Source organism: Corylus avellana, chromosome 6 (genome assembly GCF_965113065.1).
Source record: "Corylus avellana chromosome 6, dhCorAvel1.hap1.2, whole genome shotgun sequence".
NCBI lineage: Eukaryota > Viridiplantae > Streptophyta > Magnoliopsida > Fagales > Betulaceae > Corylus > Corylus avellana.
Genome location: NC_142495.1, coordinates 28,965,939 through 28,981,502, shown reverse-complemented (window position 1 = coordinate 28,981,502; position 15,564 = coordinate 28,965,939). Strand labels below are relative to the sequence as shown.

General features: G+C 35.2%; 2 protein-coding genes and 2 non-coding genes across 4 annotated transcripts; 1 reads left to right on the top strand and 3 right to left on the bottom strand.

Annotated features, from left to right (window-relative positions):
* The first annotated feature begins 1,955 nt into the window (after positions 1-1,955).
* On the top strand, positions 1,956-2,028 carry TRNAR-CCU (transfer RNA arginine (anticodon CCU)). Its single transcript has one exon. It is a non-coding gene; the product is annotated as a tRNA-Arg (tRNA).
* Positions 2,029-2,247: 219 nt separating this feature from the next.
* Positions 2,248-7,847, bottom strand: LOC132186152 (laccase-4). Its single transcript, XM_059599985.2, has 6 exons — positions 7,758-7,847; positions 6,082-6,233; positions 4,953-5,197; positions 4,717-4,845; positions 3,141-4,061; positions 2,248-2,688 (listed from the first exon to the last, which is right to left on the bottom strand). Exons 1-6 carry the CDS (start codon positions 7,845-7,847, stop codon positions 2,558-2,560), a joined length of 1,668 nt encoding a protein of 555 aa, XP_059455968.1. The 3' UTR covers positions 2,248-2,557.
* Positions 7,848-10,506: 2,659 nt separating this feature from the next.
* LOC132186158 (lachrymatory-factor synthase) lies at positions 10,507-11,596 on the bottom strand. Its single transcript, XR_015912754.1, has 2 exons — positions 11,128-11,596; positions 10,507-11,044 (listed from the first exon to the last, which is right to left on the bottom strand). It is a non-coding gene; the product is annotated as a lachrymatory-factor synthase (transcript).
* Positions 11,597-11,775: 179 nt separating this feature from the next.
* SBPASE (sedoheptulose-bisphosphatase) lies at positions 11,776-14,540 on the bottom strand. Its single transcript, XM_059599990.2, has 8 exons — positions 14,306-14,540; positions 14,065-14,184; positions 13,783-13,968; positions 13,166-13,247; positions 12,797-13,018; positions 12,476-12,576; positions 12,308-12,379; positions 11,776-12,209 (listed from the first exon to the last, which is right to left on the bottom strand). The coding sequence occupies exons 1-8, from the start codon at positions 14,417-14,419 to the stop codon at positions 11,928-11,930; spliced, it is 1,179 nt and encodes a 392-aa protein (XP_059455973.1). The 5' UTR covers positions 14,420-14,540; the 3' UTR covers positions 11,776-11,927.
* Positions 14,541-15,564: the final 1,024 nt, after the last annotated feature.

Here is a 15,564-nt window from a genome sequence, read left to right as displayed (position 1 = left end):
CATCTGTTCCCTTTGCCTTCTTTTCTTTTTCAACGGGCCAAATTAGGCTCTCAAATTAACCTCCCAAGGTTTGATTAATTTAAGGCTAATGAACCAAGGTTGAGGCAGTTTGAGGTTTAAACTTGTGTTGGCTTGTGCCCTTTTAAGTTTTTAATCAAATCCCAAGGAGATTGAGGTCTCACTTTTTATGGCTGACTTAAGATTGCAAATCAAAACAGAATGCTCCGATCGCAATTAAGTTGGAACGGAATTACAAACGAGACAATATGAGCTTAGGATGAATGTCCCATTTATAATCAGGTTCGAATGGAATTACAAATGAGACAATATGTCGAACGGGGTGCATATACACTTAAGACTTGTCATTTTTGTCTAGACTTTTCAGGTTTAAATGATTTTATTGCCTTTCCCTTGTAACATTTTCTTGCATTTGATTAAAAAAAAAAGATTTTATTGCCTTTGAAATTTGGTCTTTGTAATGTTTCATTCTTAGATGATTTACTTGCTTTCTTAAGTTGATTTTGGTTAAAGTTATAAGAAGATAATAGATTTATTGAAAAGATAGCTTTTGAATGAATTATTGAGAAATTGATAAGATTTTTGGTTTCTTTTGCTTTTCTAAGCTATTTTTTAGCTTGTTAAGGTTATAAAATTGAAGTCGTCGAACTTTTTTTTTTTTTCTTTTTTATCGCTTTCGTTACTTCAATGGCCCCTCCCAATTTTCCAAACCCCACAAAAAAGAAAAGTGAAAGTAAAAAGTAATAAGTAATAAGTTAATCACAAACCTTTTTATTTTTTATTGTTATTATTTTAATCAAAACTAATCTTGAGTTGATTTGAGTTTAAGCAACTTGATTTGTTAAGACAGAAATTAAAATTTTGAAATTGAGAGGATCCCATCAATCGTTCTTAAAGGGGTAGTTTTGTCATTTTATTTTTTTGGACAATTTTGCCCCTCTTAAAACAACTAAAACTAGATATTTGAAATGGAGAGAATCATTCTTCCAATCAAATATGGTAGGTAGTTGTTTTAAGTGTGGTTTGAAAGAGTAGAGATTTTTGGCTGCCAAATTGAGTCAGCCAAGCATATTTCATTTATTATTATTATTATTATTTTAATTGAAGAGGAAAGATGTTACAAGGGGATTATAGATGACCGAATTTAATGCATTAGCACCAAATTTAGGATGACATAATCCCTTTAGGGTGATACCATACCTAAAGAGTTAACCTTTTACCCCTAAGTTTAGACGGACTCGGTTTGAAAAAGTAACAATTTTAAAACGCAATTAGTGAAAAAATGATTTTTAAAATGTAGTTAAACGTTTAGTAAAGTTTCAGTTCAACCTCTAAAATCGTGCGCTCTTAAAAATACATCATCATGCAGCAAGTTGAAAATGTGAATTTTGTTTAACCCACCATTTTTTTTTCTTTCTTCAAATGTGATATTTTTTGCAATTTTATTAAAAAACGTGCTTTTAACCCACAAACTCTACTCGTTTACTTTATATTACAGTCGTGTTCTTATTGAGGTGTTGGCAGGTATGCTATCCAACCCAAAATCATATCAAAGATAAGAGAAAATACAAAGAATTATGTGTCATGTTTCATAATGGTTGGACTAATGTGGATTTTTTTTTGGGTGGGGGGGTAATTAATGTGAAACTTGCCTCAAAGGAGTTCCTTAAGGTTGGTTGAACGAATATGGTTTGGTGAAATACTGAATAGTTTCCAAATGAAAAACCATCAATGTTCAGGAATCAACTCTTTTTGGTCAAAGATTCATATAATAATTGACATTTAGAAATTTTATTTTGAATTTTCTTGAAGAAGTTATATGTTCAATGCACCTATCTTTGTCAGCACTGTTGGAATTTTTTTCTTGTGGGAATTCTAAATACATCAATATATATATCTTTCTGAAAATAATACATCAAATCGCAGTGGACAAAAATGCGCCTGTAGCTCAGTGGATAGAGCGTCTGTTTCCTAAGCAGAAAGTCGTAGGTTCGACCCCTACCTGGCGCGCTGCTGAGAATCTGAGATTGCCCTTTTGCACCCCACCAATTCTTTCTCAAGATAGGAAAATGTGACTTTCTTTTAGTTTTTTTTTTTTTTTTTTTTTTTTTTTTTTTAAGTTATTGGCACGATAAGCCATAGAAATAGAAGCATTCACCGAAGTAACAATAATAATAAACAAGTAATTCAAAAGTTTCAATTCCAAACATGAGATTTTAAAGATCCTTCTAAGCTCTACCAAGAACATATACCCTTATGTGCACTCTAAAGTATAACTCCAACCCACAAGAAAAAGAACAACCGAAAAAACCAAAAAAAAAAAAAAGAGAGAAAAGAAAAGAAATTGAGTTGTACAGTAAGACTAAACTTGCCCATTTTCTGTTTCCCCTTCCTCTCCCAAAAACAACCAACCACTTCGTTGTTGTTATTAACCATGTCAAAGCTTTTGTGCATCTTTAGGTGTATTGTATTTTAGCAGGCCTCTTCTGATGCCTTGTTCCAAGCATTGATGTGAAAAAAACAGAGTTTATTGGACATTCTAGCACTTGGGGAGGTCGCTAGGAGGCGGTGGCAGAAAGTCGTTCGGGTCCTTACCATTGTCTACCAGGAACGCCATCTTAAGCCCCCATGTTGTGTGCACTTCCAAATGGCAATGCAGGAACCAAACACCTACAGTCACCAAAGTAGAATATTTGGAACAGCTTTAGGATACAGAATTGTTGAGAATAATTTGAACAACTTCAAAAATTTTTTGAGAAAACATTTCACAGAAGGTTAAATCTGTATATCTTTTTGTCTTTATTTTACAGGACAAGGAAGAAGTGGGAACTTCTTCTTTGGATGGCACTAGGTAACTTAAAAAACAAAGTCCACTGCTTTCAGGAGTCGCATCATGAAGTGATCTCAAAGAAAATTGAAAGAACCTCTTGGGTTTCTGCCATGCCAAGACACACTAGAAGGTGCAACCTCATTATCAAGAAAAAGACTATTTATCAATATGGAATTTATTTTTACATTAGTGTCTCTTTTACTGGAATTGATGACAAACCTCAAAAATATAATAAGTAGAAAGAAAAGAAAACATTCTCTTAACAAAAAACAAGATAAGGGTGAAAATTTACCTGGGTTATCTGCCTTGAATCTGATTGCAGTCCATCCTGCAGTTGGTACTGAAACTGTGTTCCTCTCCACAGGATCAACAAGATTAAATTTCTGTGGATCCTTTTCAGGATTAAAATTCCCTAATCCCTTCCCAACCACAAAGAAATTAAATCCATGGAGATGGGTTGGATGGTTCTCTGGTGCTATTATAGCGGTGCCTTGCAACACAATTTGGACTGTTGAGTTATAAGCCAGCCTATATAGCCTTGTGCCATTCATAGTCTGGATATTAGATGGCGAATTCCCAGTATAATTAAAAGCTATTGGTGGGTTTCCTGGAAAATCATCAGTGAAAACTCCTGGAATGTTATAGTAATGTGCTTCAAGGAGAGCTATAGTTGGCATCACAAAGCTAACATTATTAACAGCCGCCACGAGGTGGCTCCCATTAACACATGTAGCACACGGGTTAACCCCAACAGCCATGGTGAAAAAAAGAGAATGGTCAATGGTTAAAGGGACTTTTGCTGGGTATTGTTCTGAATTAAGGCTTCGAAGTGAATCAATGAAGGCATGTGCCAATGGAGTTGCATTTAGAGGAGGAACACTGGTTAAGATGGTTGGGGGATTAGCAGGGTTGCCTTTATAGCGCAATGCAGCATAATTAGTTAGATTGTCAAGGCCAATCGGAGCATCCATGAAAGGAGAGACTGCTATCAAGTATTTGCCAATGCCCTGATTTGCAGTCAGAAGGGCATTTGTGGTTTGGCCAGGGCTGATGAATATTGAGTCAGTTTGGAAGGGCTTTGTGTAGGAGGCATCAACTTCAACAATTGTCAGATTATGCCCAGCAATCTTGAAGAAGAGCTCATCATTCAACGCTGCATTGATGATGCGTAGTAGATAGGTCTTGCCACTTTCAACATGTAAAGTGTATCCCCCTGCACTTGTAGAAAGGCAAAACTATGTCAACTCTTCAGTTCCTTTGCGCCATTTGATAGACAGCGATACAACTATTTAGCATAACAATCTACTAAACAGACTGAATCATATCTTAAAGTTTGATCATCCACAAGGTTCAAAGAAAGGGTGAGCAATTGATAAAATATCGATTCCAAACCACAATGCTAGCAGATGACAAGGAAGGATTAAATTTCACCCATGAAAATAAAGAGACACGATTGAAAGTTTAATTGATAAATCATATATGCTGATAATGTATTTTGCTTTTGTCCTTTTGCATCAAGGTTGAAAACGCTCATGGGTGGTATGCTACAATGTAGATTACAGAAAAATTATCCAAACAATATAATTTTTTTGACAAAATTCTCCGGAGAAAATTCTTCCGACTCATTCTATTAAACTGACATATGGTTTTCGTATACATTTTTAATAGGATTAACAGGACAAATGTTAATTTAATAGAGTGGGTAGAGTGGGTTAGAGGAAGAAAATTTTGTTGTTTTTTGGGGAGAAAAGACTGTTCTTTTTTGCTTTTTTTGTTCAAATTTGTTTCTTAGTGAAAACAATTATGAATTAAGAAGGCACATTAGCTCTAGACACATAACAAGAATATGCACATCCCCATTTCAGTACCCTGAGAAGAGCAACCAGGAACAGGTCCTGGATCGCCATTAATGGTGTGCGCATCTGACACATTTGGTGGGAAACCAGATTGCGTAGCTTGATTGACAACAGCTTCGACATCCACTTTCCACCATTCGGCTACAGTTAAAAAGAGTAGAAAATCACATCAAAATTACTATGAATATTGAACAAATTAAGGATATTTAAAGATCGAATTTTACAAATACTGAAAAATCAAAGCTCACCTAAAACAATGATTTTTTCTTTATCTGGTGTGGGAAATGGGTAAGGAATTCCTCGCTTGGGCAAGATAACAATGGCGCCATGTATTGAGGCCCTGAGCCAGGAGATATGTGCATGCCAAAGAAGCGTGCCTCTCTGGCCGGTGAGGGTGAAGTTGTAAATATAGTTCTGCCCCGGCTGTATTGGGCATTGAGTGACATATGCTGGCCCATCGGCCCAACTAGTTCGAAACTGCCTCACCCCATGCCTGCCATTACAAACCCGTTGAAGAATATAATTTTTATTAGAGAAATGCTTCTTCTTCTTTTTTTGGCATTTTTTGCATTTTTGGCCTACCTCTTTATTGAGTTGGCAATGAAAAAGCGTGCTAAATCAGCAAAAATATATTCGACAAGATAGACATGAAAATATAAATAAGCATTTATCTTTTTGTTTTAAGCCTTTTATAAATTGACGAGACAATATAAATGATATTTATTATGTTCGCCACTAAATTTGATTATATCTGATGTAGCTGTGACATATAAACTATCACATCAGTTTGTAAGTTTACATGACATTCATCACGTCAACTAATAATCAATTAAATTTGATTGTAACTAGTGTGACAGTATCATGCGAACTGTCATATCAATTTATATTTATAAGTAGTCGTAATAAAAGTTAGAATGCTCCAAATATTTTCCAATACTTTATTAGGTATTTGGGCATTACTAATGTTTAGAACATTCTCATTTGGGTAGCCAGATGTTATTTTAGCTTAGTCATGATACTAACTAAAATGAGAATAAAAGGAGCAGCGTTTGGCTTAGCAATTTGGAAAAATATTTGATGACACTGTTGACTCACCAATATAAAAATGAAATATTTTTTAACCTTTAATATTCTCTCTCATCTTAATAAAGAATTAAAAAAAAAAAATTCTTTCAAATATAATATTTAAATAAAAAGTGATGGAAAATGAATTATTAAAATAAAGAGTCGTGCTTTGACAAAATGGATAACTAAAATATAATAAAAGTGATTACTTTTTTAATTAAAATTAAAAAAATAAAAAATAAAAAAATTGATGATTAGATGTGAATAATATTCAATATTCTCTATTGAAAGTAAAGGCAGAAATTTTCTCACCAGTGGATTGTGACATTATGTGCCACGTGGTTGGTGACCTTTACGATCACGGTCTCATCTTCCCTTGCATAGAGAGTTGGCCCCGGGAACTGCCCGTTGACGGTGACAAGGGGTTTTGTAGCACACAGCTTTGTGATGTTCTTCGAGACAACCTATAATTAATGAAATATATATTTTTATTTACATCTTAATGAAATGGATTATTAAAATTATGAATTTAATTATTTAATTAATATTGTAATAATATCAAATATTTAATATATTTTAATTGTTAAATTCATTTGGTGCATTAGGGTTGGTTTTTTTTTTTTAAAGACTTAGACCATGCTACATCAACTTTGGAGATAAGAGGTAGATAGTGGAGTGATAAATAAAATGACTTAATTCATTTTTTTTTTTTTTGGACATGTCTGCACAAGAAAGAGAGGAGAATTCTAACTAGTGATTTTCGCTTCATTAGGCGTGGTCCTAGCTAGGGCCGGCCCAATGTATTTGGGAGCCTTAGGCAAAACTTTAAAATTGGGCATTATTTTTTTAATATTTAAATATTAATGAAATAATATTTATTTTAATGTGGCAGGAGATTTTACCTAATAAGCACTGATTCCGCACTTAGTGATTTTTTGTTTGAGACTAATTTACCATTTTGTCCTTACTCTTTGTTCTTTATACTTAAATTAAGCAGGCTAATTTTTATTTTTCAGCATTTTCGTAGATTGCAAAATAACAATTTTAACATTTTTGAAATGTGAAAAGTTAAACATTTTAACCTTTTGTGAGAGGCTAAATTTCTGCAAAATAATCACAACAGACAAGTCTGTGGGATTCTCAATTTTTTTTTTAAAAAAACATGTTGATTGTTGAGGGCCTCGCTATATTATAAAAAAAATAAAAATATTTTTTTAAAGCATGTTGAGAGCTTTTATGCAAATTTTTTTTGGCCTTATTAAAAAATATTTTGAGCCTTAAAAATTTTTTTTTGGACCTTAGAAATCTTAGGCTCTAGGTGCGGCCTAACTTGTCTAACAGTTGGGCCGGCCCTGGTCCTAGCCGATTGAGCTATCTCTTTGGAAACATAAAATTACTTAATTACTCTAGATGACAAAGCGGACCATTAATTCCCAAATTCAAGCGAAAAATATTAGAAATTTGAAAGTGGTATATATAAACTTGACCAACTATGATAAAAAAAAAATAAAAAAATAAAATAAAAAATAAAAAATGTAAATGTAATCATTTAATTAATATTATAATACTTTTACAGGTGTGGATTCAAACTTTATCTTTAACAAGTGAGATCCACCACACTAAAAACTTTATTATTATACTATGTTAAATTATCACTTATTTTTTTTTAAAAAAAAATTATTTAATTAACACTTCAACATTTTCCCGTCCTAACTAATTTCTCAAAATACAATTGCATGAAAACTGCTAGGTTGCTAAAGCAATAAAAACGAACAAATTAAGTTCTATATGGCCCAAAAAAGGTATAGGTTTTAAATTGGGTCGTTCATTTACGCTAATAAATGCCAAAAAAGCATGGCTTTGAAGTTTGACCCGAGAGGAACCGGGTCAAAGCATGCCATACATTGCAAGCTTTCTTACGTACGTTGTGTATTGCATGCCAGCCGGCCGGCGAAGAAATGCAACAAAGTAGTGAAAAATGTACTTACACTGAACTTGTAGTGACGAACTGAGGACTCAAGCAACGCCGGAAATAAGAAAGCTCCCAGAAACAGTAATGTCCGAAACCAATGATCCATTCTCTCTCTCTCTCTAGCTCTCTCTCTCTCTGTGTATGTGGCTCGGAGCTTTATTTCTGACTTAGCTTGAAGCGACGACTGACCACCTTAAAAAAGACATGGTAGATCTTCGATGTCATGTCGTTGTAAATCGGTAGGTGAATGAAGAGTTTGATCAGCAAATATATAATATATTACATAGTTTCCTTCCATGCTACACAAAGTAGTCTGTCCATTTGTGTATGTAAGCTCTTTGCTGCCATTTTCAAATGACTGAAACCCATTGAAAGATACCGCCCACCTACACAACTACCGTTTCTCTCTATCAATTAGCAAAATCATCCATAACCCTATTTATTTTTTCTATTAATAGAAACATTGTTGAACTCACCTAATATTCAATTAATTACCATCGATCCTATTTGTCTCTTTTTAGTAAGATTTAAACTGTTTTATATATGTGTGTGTGTGTGTGTGTGTGATGTCTTGAGTTGCCATGTATAAAATATCCAAAGTATCATTTCATGATTCAAATCAGCAAATCTTGTTTATAATGGTAATATATTAATTAAATGATTAAATTAAAAAAATTTATTAGACAAAATGTCCAAATTCGAACCTTGTTTTTCATAATTTGCCTCTCATTTTAATTAAATATTTTACATATTAGCATTTACTTATCAAGATTAAAGTTTAAGCTTTTGAGATAAATAGTAAATTAACATATAGTGAGATAAACAAATTAATAAAAGAGGGCCCTAATCACCTGCATGGATACGTGAGCTTCATCGGAAGCCTCTCTCAATCGCCATCCCAAGCATTAATTGCAAAGAATCCTGATAGGCTGATCCCTCAACCCAACCAAGAAGGAAACGTAAAGGTTGGTAACTTGGTATTGTCAAATTAAATAGCCTTCAAACGGTATGGTATGATATGTATTGGGGAGCTAATTAATACTCTTCCAGAAGAGTATTGGTAGCAAAGGAGAGATGGGATTGGTGGCTGTGGGTAACTAGATATCCTTAAGTGTTTGACATGTTTTTCAAAAGAAAATTTTATAGTTGAGCAATAGTTTTCAGGTAATCGACTGGAATGGCCTCATTTGCCGTCCTAGTCGTAACAGCTCAACTCCCCTGCAAATTTCAATCCCAACATCCTTTTCACTATGATATACAAACCTTAGATAATGCTTTTTTGGTCATTCTTTTCTTCATATATTTATATGTAGTATGTGCTAAGAGAACAAAACCTTCAAACCCCACATCTTTTTTCTTATTATTCTTCTGTCTCTTTCACATTAAATAGTAAATTCCAAGAATTTACTAGCCTGCACTCACAGAAACAAAAAGGGTCAAAAGAAAAAAGAAGAAGAAGAAGATCCCTGGAACAAAAATACAAAAGAGAAAAAAGGTTTATAGTGGGGGATTTTGTCTTAAAACTCAGAGTGATGGGGTGGATTAAAAGCCGCCTGTGCCCATCACCTGATCGTTTGCATTAGACGCACGTTGCCCACCTTAATTAGTGATATCTCCTCCTAAAGTCATGACTTTTAAGTTTTAACCACCCAATATCTAATTAATTTATCAAATCGATAGTGTCCCTGTGACTGTAGGAATTAAGCCTATTTTTAATATTGCATTAATCAATATTAAATATAACTTCCCCTAATCAAATGGCAAGTTATCAGGTAATCATGAATGATGATAGGCCTGGACTTCGGCCATTGGGCATGGGCTGGAGGCCCTTCCGAAGGATGGCTTGCCCAGGCCTAAGTGGGCTCCTCAACTTATCTCAATGGTTGCACAAAAGACGTAGTAGAGCTGCGTGGCACCCGATCTCCTTCATTACCTAAAAGAGGGAAGGGATTTACGTGTGGTTTGGGCAGACTTCCAAGAAGTCCACAACATGATAGTATGGTGATCGCGTGATCTCCTCCCGTCACAAGGAACAATTGAGCAATAAATGCCCTCCTCTCCTCCTTTGGGAGAAGATGAAATGGAGAAGAGCATGTTAGTACAAATATAAAGGGCAAAATTGACTAGATTTTGTTTAATACTGACCTACTTATCTTTATTTCATTTGAAAATTTAGAGAATTTTGCTTATCTCATTAAGAAAGGGGAAATTGGGCATTAAATGTGGTCTAACCTATAAGAGAAGGAGGTCCCCAAGAGGCTTAGGACACTCGTTCAGTTGAGCCAGTGAATTATCCCCACAAATACACTACATGCCATCCGGCCAACGGATGACAAATGGTGAATCGATACAAGAAAGACAAGGCCTTCTATTGGGATGGTAAGTATCTCACTGACATTCATTGGATAATACAATCCAACACAATTTTATTTTAAGGGAGAATTCTCTTTGAATCTCTTATTAACTTAAGCATTGGAGATATCCTCCATCAGTTGATCCCGACAGGCATTTAAAGCCTTCTTTGTCGAGCTTTTGCAAGCACACTCAATTGAGAAAGTAGTTGTGAAGCTTCATCATATATATATATATATATATGAATGTTGTTGTTGCCAAGGAAAATAAAATCCATCTATTTGAAGAGCAAAATACAAAAGTGACTGTGATGTTGCACAATTAGTCCTTGCTAACCTTGGTTAGAAATCTGTTTTATGTAGAGTAGACAATAAATCTGATGAAGTTCTTGACATTTTCTTCAACATATATCCAAGTACATCAGAAAAAGGTTAGCTTGGATAGTTGGATGCTTCTCAAACTTTCTTTGATGCTGCTTCAATAGCACCTTCAATTCTATTAATGCAAGATTTATAGAGATATCCCAGATAATCAATAAGGCTGTCCTCACGTGCGCCTTCTAGAGGGCTAATCTCAAATGACCAGTCAACTAGTGTCGAATTATCCCCATAATCTACTAGTTTTAACGAGTTTACAGACCCATCTAATCCCACATTGCTTGCTTCCATTCCGTACACATAGCTTATAGCTACGTGATGATGAGTCCATGGAAACCAGCTTCTCCTTGAGCCATGACCTTTCTCCATCCTGCTGAGGGAACATGAAACCAGAGACTAGCCGAACATAGCCTGGATTGCCTTCTTCCCCGGCTAAGTCGGTGCATTTTTCAACCATTGGCATCCATTCTGGTAGCTTTTTACTTTGAGCAACCATGTTCCACACTTTGTCAATGGGTGCACCCACGATGCCACCAACTGATCCATGCCATTTCCCATTTCCCACTTCCAATTCCTGCAGCAAAGTTCGAAATGCTAAATTATATATATAGCATTCAACTGCAAAGATAAATTAATGCAGAACTTTGGAATGCATACCATGCTTTATATGTGCTCGTTTCTCTGTTTCTACTCCTGAGTTCATCGACATTGCACTATGCATCAGATGGTTGCTTATCGGGGGATAACATCAGCAGGGGGATGACATCAGCAATTTCTCAAGAAATTCAAGGAAGCGAATCAACCGAGGCAAGGTTTTATGTTCAATTAGAAGACAAATAGCTGGAGCTTACCGGGGGATAACTTCAAGGCTTTTGTTCTTAGTGATTTACAAATATTTAAATTAGAATCTTGGGTTGTTTCCTATGTTTTTGTTCTTTAAACTATTAAACCCTAAATACAATAGTTGTGCTATGGACATTACTGTAGTTCTCCTTCAAATTCCAAACAACTTGTTATTGCTCTCTTAGCCAGGGGATAAACCTGTTTCTCATTGGTGATGATTGCAAGGAGGTTCACAATACAACATTTTCACTATTAGTCTTTGAACCTAATTTTATGTCATAAGCACAATTCTTAAGAAAATACTACCACGCTTTTGAATCCGATGTCAACGGCGGGTCACCTTATCTTATATAAGTCCTCCCTTCTGTGACTTGAACCCATACCTTGGTGTCTGGTTCTAATACCAAATTATACAAACCTAAAATAAAACTCACCGTTGAAAATCAGCTTACAAGGGGAGGGTATTCAAAAACGTATATACACATAGTTAAGATTATACTTAAGCTATGTGGGATACTTAAGATCCTAGCGCAGCATACATTCACTTTTACACCAACATTTATAGGAAACAGTTCAAATTCTGTTACAATCAAACAAAAAGAATATGATTTCACTTAAGCAGCAGCTCCAACAGGCACCCCAGCCTCGAGCCTGGAGGATCCATATAGAGTTTTTTCGAATCGGATAATCTCGTTCTTGGATCCATAAGCAACTTGAGTTCTGTCATCAAGATTATTGATCACCTTGTCTAGTACAGACTGATGGCCATCACTGCTGTAACCTCCAGCTTGCTCAACCAATAGTCCCAAAGGAGCTACCTCAAATAACAACCTCAGCTTGGCTTTGGAAGTTGGGGAAATCACATTAGTGAAGATACCTTTTTCTTTCACAATAATCTGCAGCCATGGAAATAATGAATAGTATGTCATTGCAGCCAATTTGAATTGAGAAAGTTAAAACATGGCAACGGGATGTATGAAAGCAAAGGGAGCACCTGGTTAACATCTGGCACCATTCCTCCAGTGTATCTCAATGTGTACTTCTCACGTACATAATAGTTGATCAGCTGTTGGGTGACAAATGAAAAGGCTAATGAGTATTCTGCCATAAGAGGATCCCCAAAATATCAATAATATTGTAAAAGCCAGGTAATTAGTAAGACCTTGTTGTATTCAGGGTTGTCAAATGTGGCTCTCAGATTTCCTGGGGAGAAGAGTTTTCCTTCGCCAATTTCTGTTGTGTCCTTGACATGTTGCCATTTTCCTGATGCACCATGAGAAGAGAGTGAGAGGAGACAGAGAGCCTTTCATTGCTTGGCAAGCAGGGAACCCCTTAAAATCCTTTAAAAGAAACACGGTTTATAAAGGAAACACTTTTCCACCAACAGGAGCCTCTAGTTTCCAGTTTATAAGGAAAAAGAAGTGCATGCTAGATATCTTCCATTAAAACTTTGGAATTTGATCATATGATTGAAAAGGCAAACCTTCATCAAGAAGAATGAACTCATGAGTGCCAGGGACATCTTTAAGAGCAAGAACATAAGTAGTTCGGGGGCCATAAATCCCCATGGCTGAAGCAACTTGATCTCTTCCTGTCACCCCAGTTAACTTGTCTCCAGGCCACACCCCAAAGATGGTGCCTACTGTGAAATTTGTGTCAACAATACTGGAGCCATCAAGTGGATCGAAAGCAACACTAAATCCACCTGTTCATATGGTGAAATCTCATAAGGTGTATTTTCACATAATTAATTAATTATTATTAAAAAAATTTATTAAAAATTTTAAATCTTGATTGCTGATATCAATATATGAATTTTTACACAAGTGAATATGTGATAAGACTTGCAGACCTTCAACCGGGCCTCCCATGTCTTGGAGTTCAGGAACTTCTTCAGAGCAAGCATACTTGCAGAAGTGTGAGTAAGTTAAGGCCTACATAAACAAAACTCAGCAACATTAGCTTTATAGCTGATTCTGAAATTAAGGGTTTATTCAGGAACCATGAATAAATTTAAGGGAAAATTCCTTCTGATTGAACAATATGTGCGACTTATTATGCAATTTCCAGATTATGTCACAGTTTAATACAGCAGGAAAGGTTAGAAATGTTAATTTTTTTTGTACTTGAAATAGAAACTTCATTCAAATAAGCACCACATCTTACTATAAGTTCCCCTGCATCATAGATAGCTATAGATACCACTTTAAATGTCATCTTTACTTTTTCATGGAATTAACTATTGAGATTTGAGTAACAAAGTTTTTATACATCATATTCCAATTTGACAGCTTCAAGCTAATGATGAACAATGAGGCTTTTGGAGAACAAACAGAAAATGGCATGAAAAAGAACCTATCTGAAATTCATTCTACTGACCATTTGTCATCAAAGCTTATGTCGACAGAAATCAGACAGGTAGTAAAAAGAGCATGTCACAACACATTAGTTGGGGAAATTCAGTCTAACCTCAAAAAGAAGCTTGTCGGCTAGCATGTCCACAGCAAGCTGCTCGTCTCCAAAAGAATTCACACATGCTGTTCCTCCACAAGAAGCTGTCCTCACTTTGAAGGATATGGTCCTCAATGCTTCCCCCATGCACACCATCAATCTGATTAATCCCTTATCTGGGGTGGCCTTTGTAAGGAACTCTTCCTACAAGCACAAAGTCATTAACATCTTATTCATCCATGCTCTCCACAAATTATGCTCATGAAATAAAACTAACTAGCTAGCTTCCCTGCAACTTACCAAGCTATCCCCAATCTCACATCTTGTTACAAGGGAAGAGTTCTTTGCCTTCGAAACTTTCAGTGATGATTTTGGCACCACTCTTAATGACTCCCCAAAAAGTGAGCTTGATTTCAAACTCTGTCATGCATACACCCTTTTAAGAAACATTCAATTATTTCATTCAAAACAAAGTAAACCCAGAAAGGTTGACATGAATATGTGCATGCTTATGTTGTATTTGAGCTCTATTTTTTCATACCCTGGAACTGAAAGATGGAGAAAGTGATGGTGGAGAGACTATCCCAGTTGAATGCTTGGAAGGAACACTAGGCAAGAATGCCCCACGCGTGTAACAAGCTATGCCGGTCTCCATTCTTGTCAAAACACAGAAAGACCAAACAATTGCAAGACCTCAATTTGCTTTCTTGAGACTTGAGAGCCACTTCTTGCCTTGAAGTATGTCTCTCAGTGTGTTATTGCATTGCTTTTGGCATGGCAACTGGGAATAGCAAGATAAGCGGTTAATTGTGGCCTGCCACGTGTCATCTGCTAGCTGATACAGTGGGCATGAGCTAAGGTTAATCAGCATCGCTCAGATTTATGTGGCTCTGCTCTGGCCCTATGAAGAGATATGGTAGCAGATAGCCCCACTTGTGCATGCGTAATTGCCATTTAGTTTGTTAGCAGCAGATAGGACTATTGTCTATTGATACATCTTCTTTTCTTTTTTGGTAAGCATGCCACTTTGCTGTTTTCTGATTTTGTCCACAACCATATAAAATGCACAATTTTTTTTTTCCTAATTTCGGAATAATCACTTCTTCTAATATCTGAAAAGTTGATCAAGATTTTCCATTGATGTTTGTCATATTCCTTGAATTGGCATGTGCAAGGCTAATTCGGCCAATCTTTCGCATGAGGTAAGAATGCTCGTATTAAATTATCATTTATTTTAAAATTTTAAAGTTTAAAATTAATATTTTAATATTTTTCTTGACGTGTGAAAACCAACACATACAATGTTTAATAGTAATTGATGATTCCGTAGTTTATTTTTTATTTTTCTGGATAGCTGATTGTATGAATTTAAAAGACAAAACAAAAATAAAGATAGACAATTGGAGACCCATCTTTGTTTTTGGAACCGCGTGCATGAAGAAGAGCAAGTTGCACAAACAATTATTTTCTACCTTTTTTTTTGGGGGTTAGATTGCATAAGAGATTTTAAAAAAATTATAATTAACTCTCATTACAGTAAACTTTTGTAAGCTTTCTTCTATCCTATGAGCAATTATTCAATGTTTCCTCCTCTTATATAATATTGCATCACACACTAAAATTTATGTAGCAATTTTAAAACATGCTATTTAAAAAAAAAAAAAAAAAAAAAAACAACAACATCAATAACAACAATTTTAAATTACAGTTACTAAAAACATGATTTTTAAAAATATAGTTAAATATTTAGTAAAATTTTCGGTTTGAAAAAATAGTGCCTTAAATTATCTTTAAGATCGT

What these genes read in the sequence shown, in the direction of transcription:
- LOC132186152 (XM_059599985.2), bottom strand. Translation starts at nt 7,847, where the DNA reads ATGGATCATTGGTTTCGGACATTACTGTTTCTGGGAGCTTTCTTATTT. An exon ending in CATAATGTCACAATCCACTG is followed by an intron (nt 5,198 to 6,081) that starts GTGAGAAAATTT and finishes TTGTAATGGCAG; the next exon opens with GCATGGGGTGAGGCAGTTTC. An exon ending in ATTCAAGGCAGATAACCCAG is followed by an intron (nt 2,689 to 3,140) that starts GTAAATTTTCAC and finishes TGGTGACTGTAG; the next exon opens with GTGTTTGGTTCCTGCATTGC.
- SBPASE (XM_059599990.2), bottom strand. Translation starts at nt 14,419, where the DNA reads ATGGAGACCGGCATAGCTTGTTACACGCGTGGGGCATTCTTGCCTAGT. An exon ending in GTGAGATTGGGGATAGCTTG is followed by an intron (nt 13,969 to 14,064) that starts GTAAGTTGCAGG and finishes TTGTGCTTGTAG; the next exon opens with GAAGAGTTCCTTACAAAGGC. An exon ending in ACAACCCTGAATACAACAAG is followed by an intron (nt 12,380 to 12,475) that starts GTCTTACTAATT and finishes GTCACCCAACAG; the next exon opens with CTGATCAACTATTATGTACG.